This window comes from Phoca vitulina, unplaced genomic scaffold (genome assembly GCF_004348235.1).
Source record: "Phoca vitulina isolate PV1807 unplaced genomic scaffold, GSC_HSeal_1.0 scaffold1, whole genome shotgun sequence".
Taxonomy (NCBI): Eukaryota; Metazoa; Chordata; class Mammalia; order Carnivora; family Phocidae; genus Phoca; species Phoca vitulina.
The window spans coordinates 54,765,693-54,778,614 of NW_022589704.1; the positions used below are offsets into that span (position 1 = coordinate 54,765,693).

A 12,922-nucleotide genomic window follows, 5' to 3' on the forward strand; every position below is an offset into this window, starting at 1 on the left:
AGTGAAGACTAGCAAAGGGTGCAAGAGACCTGCACTGGGAATCCTTGAGAAGGCACATTCTAAGCTGGTATTTGGTGAGAAGTAACAGGTATGGACATTTAGTAGGCCTACCTCTCTTATATCAGGATGAGAAAAAGTCTTACTTTGCAGTCCCATGTCAAGCCATTTTTCTTTAGATCCTGTTCTAACATCTGGTGGGGGTGGGGAGATCTGCTCCACTATGGAATTCAGTGTGACAAACCACACTGAAACATGCATTTTCTTATCCAAAACAGGATGAAATTGATATCCATTCTAAATTCATAAACCCCAAAGGAGAAGAAAAGTCATTCTGGGCTTGCTTTTCTGAATCATAGGTTTCTCTGCAAATTTAGCTTTCTGTAACTTCGATCTCTCTCTCTCTTTTCTTTAGCTTTCAGAACTCTATCTTCTAGACAGAATTACCTTAAAATACAATATAAACAACAGTAGGGCGTAGAAATTAAATGCTTCTAACTTGCCATTTTCGCAGCAGCCACTCCAAAAAAGTATACTAAGATTCAAACTGCTTTATGGTAAAGTAGTAATACCCATCCCCTACTTCCTGCTCCCTCCACAAATTTCAAACACCAATTAACAAGGTTCTTAAACAAATTTAAACCTGTTTCATGAGAAAGGACTGGGAAGATGGGCGCCTGGGTGGCTCAGTTGGTTAAGCGACTGCCTTCGGCTCAGGTCATGATCCTGGAGTCCCGGGATCGAGTCCCGCATCGGGCTCCCTGCTCGGCAGGGAGTCTGCTTCTCCCTCTGACCCTCCCCCCTCTCATGTGCTGTCTCTCTTATTCTCTCTCTCTCAAATAAATAAATAAAATCTTTAAAAAAAAAAAAAAAAAAAAAAGAAAGGACTGGGAAGACTAATGAAAGAGGAATAAGAGACAATCTTTTTATATAAAAGAGCCATCTGGTGAACCTAATCACTCTCATGTTGAATTACATTAAACAACTTAAGCACACACTTTAAAAATAACAACACATTACCTTAAGTTCTATGGTAAATGTCAATACGTCTGTCATGATTGCTGACAGGGAATGTTTGTTCTGTTTAGCTCTTAGAGAAGTTAAAGTATATTACTAGCAAACATAGATAAACAACCAAAGTATGATTATTCAACATTTGCCTATTATGTTCTATTGGATCATATGTGTTCAAAGGTATTAAACGGTGTTAGGGTGGGGGTGGAAGGCAAGGAGGAAAAATGGCTAGGATAACACATAAAAATGTTCTAAACTGTTGGGAGTACTTCATTAAAAACCATCAATTCAAAGCTAATGAGGTGGTAGGAACAGAAGATAAAACAAAAGAACAGAAAATAAAGGACAGATGAATAATGCCCTAATTCAAAGTAAAATACATGAGCTAAACTAACTCATGAAACTTTAGCAGAAATAAATTTAGTGCTGCTTTTTAGTTATGCATAAGAAATCATTCACTGGGGAGCAAGGGTTGGCCAAGTGGCATCTTAAGTGAGGAAAATATCCCTGAATCTTTCAGTGATTAGAACAAAGAACTAGTGCCTAGAGAGAAACATGGGAGAAAACCAGGACTTCTGCTAGAAAACCACATGAAGATATTTCCAAGTATCAAATCAAATCAAATCAAAACTAAAACAGCCCTAAGTCATCTGCCTAATGACAGCCTGGACTGTGAATACTGAAGATTTCTACATCCAAATGAAGGAAACCAGGATGAAAGTACATAAGAAATTAATTATAACGTAACTAATAAGTAGCAAATAGTAATAGCCAAAAAAACGAGACCCCAATCAGAGTGTGAATTTTAATACTTTGCCCTTGCTTTAAATAGGTATCTCACTTACTATAACCTATTTTAATGGGTGAATTTGATTTTTTGTTTGGTATAAACAAATAACTGGAATTAACTCAATAGTTCTGGGGCTTCAGTATCAGTATCTAAAAAGACCTGGGTTCATCTTAAGGAAGTTCATTTTTAACTTTTAAGTTGTAAATTACATGGGAAAAACAAGACAAATTACATGACAAGAGAGTTCATGACAGTTGGCAGCTCAACTTAAAACTGACAAAATGGCTCTGATAAATACCTAAAGATTAAAATACACTGTTTTAAGGATGGCACAGCAATTAGGCATAAATGAAACAGAATAAAAATTGTTAGGGAAAAATATTCAGTTTCCTTAATTCTTTCAACAAATGTTCAATCAAGCATCTAGTATATACCAGGCATCAGCAGTAATGTCCAAGAAAAGGCAGGTCATGCCTTATAAAAATTATGTCTTACCTCACATAAAAAGGCATTTTGCCATCATCCTACCCCCCCCCATCCAACAAAAAATGTAGCACATTACTAACTACTAATGATTTTGCTGGCTACTCTGAATTGTAATTACACTTAAACATATTACAAAGTGGAATTTCTGTGCATGTGTATCCATGTGTGGGGGTGTGTGTGTTGGAAGTAGGAGGAGGACCAGGGGACTGAGGTGAAACTAAGCAAATTTACCTTATTTATACAAAATGATTCAAATATTATAGCATGCATTTCCCTACAAGTGCTCCTGAACGATTCTGAAATCCCAATTAAATATTTAAATATATAAAAAACAATTTTTTAAAGTTCCAGCCTCTAATATTTAAGGTTAGAACAGAAATAAAAGAGTTAATTTAGATATAAAAGATTTTAATTTAAATCACCTTAATTGTTTCTAATACCATGGATTTTAAGAAAAAAGTTTAAAAATCAAATTATATATAAACTCCACATAACTTAGAAACTAAAAAACAGGTACATGTACATTTCAAAAATAAATTCAGAGATTAACCTGAAATCCAAGCCTTTTGGTTATTAACTGAATTTTTATAGCACAATTACTCTTAACTAATTTAGTTAAAAAATCAGTAATTCCCAAAAAAGGTACTGTGAAAGAGAAATAAGTGAAAGATAATGAATTTCATCTTTTGCTAAAGAAATTAAATTCCACTTGCCAATTTCAGAATAAGGTAAGAATAAAATTGAGAGGCTAATTTGCTATACTCAAAAACAGTACAAAAGTAAACTAAAAATTAAGCCCAAGATTAGATCTTTTTCTAAGAATTCTACTTTTTAACACTAAGTTCAGAAAATCCTAAAAATAAAGAGCTGAATATCATTATGTGAGAAAAATACATAAAAGTGGGGCATTCTGAAACACAAGGCTACAAATTAAGTGCCCATTTGTTCTCATAAATAGCAAAAAAGGGAAATTAAAGTAAATAATTACAAAGAACTCAGATTAAGCATAATGTATACTTTAAGCTCTGAAATTAAAAAAAAGTAAACTGGTATCCAGAAACTTTAAGTACTTAGAAAGGAAAGGAAAAAATGTAGTCCTGATAAATGGCATTTTCACTATAGTTCTCATTGATCAGTCTCATAATCCATCACGTAGACAGAAAGAAACCACCCAATCATTATTCAGTTGGTTATAGATGTGAAATGTTTTCCATTTCTTTATACCAGCACAAAACAGTAAGTGACAAGGGGTGGAGTATAGATAATTTATCAAATTCTTTTGTTTAAAAAATTTCCTTTTAAAAACATACTAATAACATGTTTTATACAAATACACAATTACCACTAAATAGTAAGAGGACTGTGAATTTTTCATATTTTACTCTAGTACAACAAAAGCAAGTATTATAAAATTATCATTAATGTAATAATACAATAAAATATTTAATATATATATGATCACAAATTTTGGAAGTAAACTAATACAACATTTTAAGTTGACTATCATATATTGCTACAAATTTAATACTTTAAAGGGTATTAACAACTGCTTGCAGATACCAGCATTTTAGATTAACATTCTCTTGGCATTATAAACTAAAGCCATACCCAAATTTTGCAGCAATGTCATACACTTGTTTTTCATGTTGAAGAACCTTCTCACGGTCCCCCTCAAACAGTAATGTAGCGACAGTTAGCTGATTTGGATCAAATCCTTTAAACTACAAAAAAAAAAAAAAATTATTACAGATAAGTCTTATCCTATAAAACAGGAAATCAAAATACATTTTGCTCGTATTTCCTTCTGATCTGGGCTCAAACATACCAACTCTTTAAAATTGAGCTTTGGAATTTTACATGTGAATCAAAAAGAATGTTTAATGCACCTATTCAGGTTGTTACAAATAACAAAACTACAGAAAAATACTTAATTTCAAAGTATGCCATGGTGTCAATTGTAATGACATATTGGTAAGTAATACAACAAAGAACTTGTAAGAATTATAACTGCAATAAAGAAGCAAATAAAAATACCAAATGATAGAATATAATGAATTAGCAAAATGTAGGATGAGGAAAAGGTAAAAAAATAACAGCATCCTTACATACCAACAATAACTTATTAAATAACATTTTCAAAGGAGATCTTACATATATAATTAAAATATCTAAGAATAACCATAAAAGGAAATACGTAACCTCATTAGAGAAACATGTCTAAAAATAGATTATAAAGACGTATGTTCTAGAATGCCTCAACTAAGTATATAAATCTGTCAATTCTTGCTCAAATTAATATACAGGTTCATTCCAATTCTGACAGAAAACTTAGGGGCGCCTGAGTGGCTCAGTCATTAGGCATCTGTCTTCAGCTCAGGTCATGATCCCAGGGTCCTGGGATCGAACCCCACATCGGGCTCCCTGCTGGGCGGGAAGCCTGCTTCTCCCTCTCCCACTCCCCCTGCTTGTGCTCCCTCTTTCGCTGTGTCTCTCTCTGTCAGAAAATAAACAAAATCTTAAAAAAAAAAAAAAAAAAAAAGAGAAAACTTAATGGACTTCCTAAGATGGTGAAGAGTTTCTAAAATTTTTCTAGGTTGATAAACAGGTAGGTTATGATGGATAACAAGGAAAATTCTAAGAAACAAGAACTAGAACTATAGCGATTAAATCCATTTAATTTTCCAAGAACAAAAACTCATTTATTTTTTTTTTATTTTTTATTTTTTTAAAGATTTTATTTATTTATTTGACAGAGAGAGACACAGCGAGAGAGGGAACACAAGCAGGGGGAGTGGGAGAAGGAGAAGCAGGCTTCCCGCGGAGCAGAGAGCCCGATGCGGGGCTCGATCCCAGGACGCTGGGATCATGACCTGAGCCGAAGGCAGACGCTTAACAACTGAGCCACCCAGGCGCCCCGAACAAAAACTCATTTAAAAAAATGTGATACCTTTTTAAAATTCAATTTATTTAAACTAGAAAAAGTAAAAACAGTTCACGCTCTCCTTCCACCCCTCAACCCCTAAAAACAAAAAAAGTTCACCTTCTTCTCCCACCCCTCACCCCGTCTCTGGCAGTTACCAGTCTGTTCTCTGTATCTATAAGCTTAGTTTTTTTTATGTTTTTTTTTAAATATTTTTTTTCTAGACTGCACATATAAGAGAGATCATACAATATGTGATACATTAAAATGGAGTCTCCATCTTGAGTCAGTATTTCAGAAGATGTCTCAGACACAGCAAGTCCATGTAAGAGAAGCAGGGGTTAGTTAGCTAATGGTGCTGCCACGACTGCTTAGCAACTGGGGCAGCGGAAGGTGAAGATTAATTTAGAGCTTTATCTCACATCATAAAATTGAAATAAATTCAAATAGTAATAAAGATAAAAATTTTTAAATTCCCATTTAACAAAAAAAAAAGCAAGAGAGAGAAGAAATGGTCCCAGCTTAGAAATGATTAAATAATCACAGGAAAAGATACAAAATTTTGAAACCTTTGCACCAAAAAGAAAAACTCTTATTAAAAAGGGAGTCACCTAAATAAATAAATAAAGGGAGTCACCTGACTCAAAAAATTATTCACATTTATGACAAAGACATCTAATAATCCCATTACTCAAAGGGTACATGAAAAGTACCAAGGAAAAATACCACGAAGCTGGCACCCCTGGCAAAATAACCATACTCAACTAATACACACAAAAACTGTATCTAGGAAATACAGGGAAATGATGGGTCTCACTGGAATTTCAATGAGAAACATTACCTAAAATAAAGTACTACTTTTCCCCCTAGATTCAGGACATTTGAAACAGAACACAACATTTGTTGTGTTTTTGTTCCATAGCAAGGATGGAACAAAGAAACAGCACCTGTATGTCCCTAGGGATAGTGCAAGCTGGCATAATCCTTTAAGAAAGGAATTCAGCAAAGATTTTTAAAAAATCCATACTCTTATTTCACTAGATATAGATATCTAATACAAAAAAAAAAATCAAACTATAAAAAATCTGACATGCATGAAACTGTTTAATGTTATTTTTAGGAACTTCAAATTTGGGAAAAAATTAAAATTTCTGAAATTAAATGCATAACTTACTTACTTGATAAAATATTTATTCCAACATGAAAAATAATAATTAAGAAATGTACACAGCACCATGAAAAAACATCCTTGATAATACGTATGTGTGAGGGGGGAGAAGGCAGAAAACAAAATTAATATCATAAGCATTAAAAATTTTAGCATTTAATAAAAATTCTTACCTTTGTAATATAAAACTTCTTTAAGCCATCCAAAAATGATGTGAAAATAGAGGAAACCTGAGGTTTAAGAGCATGACCTAAGAAGAAAAAAGTTCATAATTTAAATTAATAGCAAATTCTGTTTTTTAAAAGATTAAGAAGCTAGTTTAATTTAGTATCCTAAAAAAGTGAATGTTTCATTTCTCCAATTTTTTAAATCTTCCTATGTTGTATATATAGCATACTGATATTAAGATCTACATCTTTTAACTTTATCTTCTTTCAAAAGTCACAACTTTCTGTTTACAAAACCTCTGTTTCTTTTTTAACTCAAATGACTATATGTAATTAATACTACATATAGTTTAGGTTATCTTTCAATAGTATAGTTTATACATAGTAAAATCACTTCATTAATTTTTATTTCATTAAGAACACCCAACGGTGGCTGAGTTTACTTTTATTTTTTTTAATTATGCAGAAACCATTCAGAACTATAACCAAATATGCAGTCAATGCCAAGTTTAAGGTTGTTTCTTAATTAATTCTTAATTCTTCCAGAATTCTTGGCATAAAACTAGTAACTGCTTCCTTAATCACACCCAGAGAGTTAAAATTGCCAAAACAACATAAACGGTGTCTCAGAGTCTGTTAAATTAACATCTTTGCCTGTGGATTGAGCTTAATTGAGTGAAAGTCTTTTACTGTTTCCTCATTGTTTTTAGAGTAACAACTTCTTAACTCCCATGACTGTTAGATTAAGAGTCCTACATCTGCCCAATTCAGAAAAATGGGCGTACCATTTATATAGAATTTTTACAAAGAATTTTAAAGTGTCTACTAAATCTGAAATTATCTCTAAATAAAAATTTTATTTTTTAAAAACAGCTTTAAGATTTTGGGATGTTGTTTTTGTTTGTTTGGTTTTTTTAAAGCATGGATCCCTTCTTTAAAATAGGTGCAAATGAGTTTCTTTGGTGGGGAGGCAGGAGATGACTTGTAGTCCTTTCTTTTTTTTTCATTCATCTTTTTTTTTTTTAAGTTCGAATCTGAATCTGTAATACTTATTACATTTTTACTGACTATAATAGGAAACTGTGACACAAAAGACCAAGTAACATAGTCTTAACCAGAGGTTAAGAGTTAGATATCAATGCTATAACTGAACAAAACAAAAAACAACAAAAACGACAGGCAAATTAGATAGAGATCAACCCAGCAATCTTTTCAAGTTCCTGGATCACATGTTTAGGAAATATTTTTTCTTTTACTGTACGCTGTCAAAAATGCTTCTCCAGCATAATCAGTGCCTTAAAAAAATACCATTTAGACAGTATAAATTTAGAAATAACATACCATCAAAATACTCACTTCCTGTCCCAAATGGAATTTATCCTACTTTAATAATTGGAAATAAATAAACATAAATGTGTGAGTGTGTTAGTCATATTCTTGCAAGAAACTAAAATTATCTGTTCCTCATACAAGCCTTCTGATCCACACATCTTTACATATTGTATGAGGAGACTCCAAATGTCACTACACTGATGTGAAATAATCCTTAAGGGTCTATGTTCATCTTAACACACGGAAATTTATTTGCACGATTTCCATTAACACTAGTGGGACTTAGTCACGTATATCCCAAATACTGAGTTGACATGATAGCTTTGAAGAATAATTATCCTAAAAGCGATATTAACTTTAAGTGCGTCAAGCATTTAGCATTAGGTGAATACCTAAGAGGATATTATTTTTTTTATTTTTAAATTAATGTTGCCTTTCAAAATAATTACATTCTAAATGTATTCTGGCTACTGTGTTTTGTATTTTTTGCTAAATAAAGGAACTAAGTTTTCAAATTTACTAGTTTAGAACAGTCTTATTAGTAAATTTGGTGCTGTTACAGTGTCAACTTAAACATTTTTAATTATTTAATAAATATCTACGTTTCAAAGAATTGATCTCAAATGGTGGGAAAAGTCTTGGGCCTTGGAGTCAGACAGATTTGGGTTCAACCCCGGCTTTACCACATACGACCTGTGGGCTTTGGCTGAAATGTCTAGCCTTTGAGTCATTTGTAAACTGGGAGTACCACTTTCGGAAACAGTTGTGAGGAGTACTGGATAAACTGTGCTTTTGATAGCGTGCTTGACACTCTACTATGTGCTATTCAAGATCTGTTCACCCTCTTTTGCTGAGTAGATGATTAAGTCAATCAACAGCAGTGCCTATCATAGGACAGGTGCAGGAGATATAAAAATGAATAAGAAACATCCCCTAAATTTGACAAACTTTAGTTTTTCAGAGGAAATCTACAGATCATTTCAATATACTCAATGATATATATCATTTCAGTATACTTAAAACATATCATTTCAAAGATGGCTGGCTGGCTCAGTCTGTTAAGCATCTGCCTTTGGCTCAGGGCATGATCCCACGGTTCTGGGATCGAGCCCCGCATCAGGCTCCCTGCTCAGTGAGGAGCCTGCTTCTCCCTCTCCCTCTGCCTGCCGCTCCCCCTGCTTGTGTTCTCTCTCTCTGTCAAATAAATAAATAAAATATTAAAAAAACCCATATCATTTCAATATAATGAATTAAAGGGTTGCGTCAGAGGTAGGAGTGAAATTTAAAATATTAACATCTAATAATAAGGCTTGTGCTTTGTTAACAACCAATATGGTACAAACACTGCCAATCAGCCATACGGCTAGTAAAATGTCCTAGACATCCCTTGCTGTGCTAAGCGCTATTCTTTAGTTGCTTGATCATGGAGCCATGGCAGGATATATATAGATGGAAAGGCTTCAACAGGTAGTGAGAAATCAAAAAGGTTATAGACAGCCAATAAGCAGAATCAGATCTGTCTTTTCAAAAAATCACTTTGATGGCTATGTAAAGGGTGGCCATGAAAAGAGTGGAAAGAAGAGATACAGTCCAGACTAGAGACGGTAGAACCTGCCTTAGAGTATGTTCCTAGATACAGCAATGAGAATGTGGAACAGGAACAACAGATGGCCTGAAGGACCTTTTCTTTAAACCTTCATTTTAAATTGTTAAAATCCCAATTATAAATAAAATCTAGTCAAATCATAGTTAATTTTACAAACATGTCTAGGTCTAACATAATTCACTATAATAACAGCATATATAAATAGATAACACAACATTATTAATCAGATACATGGCTCTCTTAAGGCCTAGAGCTCTAAATGCAGGTCAAAATACACAAAAGGCTTCATTACTTAGCTTAAGCATGACCCCCCTTTAAGAAGCCTTTCCTGACTCCCCATGTCAACATGCAGCAAAATCCAGCAGGCTCAACCACTCCTTCATATGCACCCCAGGGTACCCAGTGTACTCTTATTTCACAACACCTGCAACAATCCTGCACTCATTCTTTTATGTAATTGTCTGTCCTCATTAAACTGAGAGCTTCCTGCAGGACAGGAACTATGACATTCATCTTCCTACCTCTTCATTCAGTACTATTCCTGGCAGGTAACAGCTGTTTCACAAATTTTGTGGCTTCATGAGCAGTTTTTAAAATGACCACTCCTTACTTACCAAACTGAAACTGTTGGTTGTCCATGAGGCGGATAGATGCAGGAGCACATCTCTGTTTTAAAAAGAAAAAAATGTGATACAAATTTAATACTGTAAAGAAGCTAGACAGATAGAATAGAAATGTCAACTTTCTGTATTTGAGATCAAGAATTTAGTTCCTAGGAATATATACAGTAAAAAAATCTTAACTTTTTATATAATTTTAAATTGACAAAACACCAGTAGCTTCTATTAAATATTTGGAGGAGAAATCCACATACATAATACATACACATATATGTTGCCAAATCTTTAATTTGTCTGCAACTAGATCTTCTTAATGCCTAGCAAAGATCTATGGAAATACCTAAAAGAAATATTGGGCCTTGAAGTGGATTATTTTAGAACAAAGCAGAAATTTCAAAGACTAAAATCAATGCCTAGAACATTATACATTTGTGAATTATAATGTGTCCTCAGGTCCTTATATCATCTTTTAAAACAAAGAAGATGATGGTGGATATACACTTTTAAGATGAAGAAGATGATGGTGGAATTTTTCTGAGTAAAAGCACTTTTAAAAAAAATTATCTGTGATGTCTTCATACATAACTCTAGGAACTGTTCTTTTTATCCCTTCTCATAATCCATTTTAAATAGAAAATTCCGGATACTATCAATGTCCAGAATTCTAAAATCTTTCAAGGTTACTTGTATGAAAATAGCAACAAAATTATGAAAGATAACATAATGTATCTAAAACTGTGCCAGTGTTAAATTTAATCTAGGCACCACACTAAAAGCTGCAAGGAAAGAAAAATGAGAACAGATAGCCATATAAATTTTGTGATGCTGAAATACTACAATACAAACTCTAGCAAGGTTTAAGTTAGCTACAATTTTTCCATAATATTAAGGCAAGTTGGACTCTAAATACAATTTTATTTTCTATGTAAGTTTTTAACATGGTTACACTTCTACCAAGAGGCTGCTTTCAGATGACAAAATTTTCACTGTCATAAACTTTTTAAACATTTATCTTCTGAGTAATAACATTTATCAATAAAATTTATATCAACACAACATTTAGATTTATGCAGATCATTCAAAAGAACAAAACTTAATACATAAATGTGCATTATAACATTTTTGCTATTATTCACTTTTAATTAAACAAATACTTAATTTTATAAAATCACTCACAATACACATTTTATTTCACACAACAAAATGACTAGATTCTTATTTTGAACACTATAGAATTTATTTACTCACCTTTGATAGTAAAGGTGAGATAATTCAATCTATATTTTAAAAAGTCAGTGCCGAGTCTAAAGAAACAGTATTAGGTAATTTTATATACATAGCATGATGATAACCTATTGCCTTACTTTTATAGAATCCTGTGATGTCTAACTTATTTTCACATGTCTTATTTAATATAAGAAACAACCCCCTCAGGGTAGCAGAACTGGTATTATACCCATTTTTCAGATGAGTACATAAGAACCAGAGAGGTTAAAAGACTTATCTGAGGTCATATGACTGTTAAATAGACAAAACTAAAAGATAGAACTAGGACCAAGATATCCTGAATGCTAGATAAGCAATATTTCAAATACACCACAAAGCCTCCTAAAAAATCACTTAACACACACACATACACCACACACACACAAACACAGACACACACAGCTTTAAAACCATATTTGAAACAAAAATTATATGAAAACTATCTATTCACTATACAATTATAAAATAAAATAAAAAATATACAACCTGAGTAATTTCAAATCTTGGTATAAAGATATCTTTGTAATTGGGTTATGCTTCTAAAAACCAAACCAGTTTCCAAAATACTAAAGAAAAATCAATCTTCCTAAAATGTTTCTATTAAAACAGGCATATCAACTTCTTTTTTTAAATTTATTTTTATTCTTATTTGTTTTTTTAAGTTAGGCTCCATGCCCAGCATGCAGCCCAAAGCAGGGCTTGAACTCATGACCTCAGCTGAGATCAAGAGTCAGACACTTAAATGACTGAGCCCCCACCCAGATGCCCCAGGAGTATCAACTTCTAATAAGACAGATGAAGCCTGATTAGACCAAGTTTCTTTTCTTTATAAAATAAATAGAATATCACATAAAATACATATTTATATGCTTTGGCTTAAGTACACCAGTAACATATGAGAAAGAATTCAGAGTCCTTCTGGTATTATTAGAAAAACAAACTTTTTTTTTAAAGATTTTTTTTTAAGTAATGTCAACACCCAACATGGGGCTCAAACTCACAACCCTGAGATCAAGAGTCAAACGCTCTACAGACTGAGCCAGCCAGGGCGTACCCCCACCCCCAAAAAACAACTTTTAAATTCCTAACAACAACCTGTAACTTCCATCTCCTACTGCCACATAGATTCTACTACTCCTATGCCTACAGCAAGTGTTATTAATGAAAACGACCAGCATAGGCACACATGTATCAGAAAATGGGGGGAAAGTATATTACATTTAGTAGAATAAATTTGTAGTGGAATTCAATCTCTGAAACAACTAAAATACAATAAATATGCAGGCCTTGATAAAATCTTGGTTTGAAAGACTATCTACAAAATATATCTTGGGTACAACTGAAATAATCTGATTGTAGAATGAATACAGAATGTCATTAAAAAATTACTGCTGATTTTCTTAGACATGATAATAGTATCATGACTATGAAGAAAAACACCTTTATTTTTAGATGTATGTATAAATATTTAGAGGTCAAGTGCCATGCTGTCTGCAACTTAATTTCAAATGGCCCAGAAAACATAGACACAAACATAAAACAAACATAGCAAAAAG

The 12,922-nt window shown here is 32.9% G+C and overlaps 1 protein-coding gene across 2 annotated transcripts in view; it reads right to left on the bottom strand.

The window, feature by feature from the left end:
- The window catches only part of AGPS (alkylglycerone phosphate synthase), a 186,707-nt gene that overhangs the window by 41,618 nt on the left and 132,167 nt on the right, over positions 1–12,922 (bottom strand). For both annotated transcript variants that reach the window (XM_032407452.1, XM_032407443.1), the window contains exons 12-14: positions 10,095–10,146; positions 6,549–6,625; positions 3,896–4,008 (exon numbers count right to left, since the gene is read on the bottom strand). In XM_032407452.1, coding sequence (XP_032263343.1) covers positions 3,896–4,008; positions 6,549–6,625; positions 10,095–10,146 — 242 coding nt within the window. The remainder of the gene's footprint in view (positions 1–3,895; positions 4,009–6,548; positions 6,626–10,094; positions 10,147–12,922) is intronic.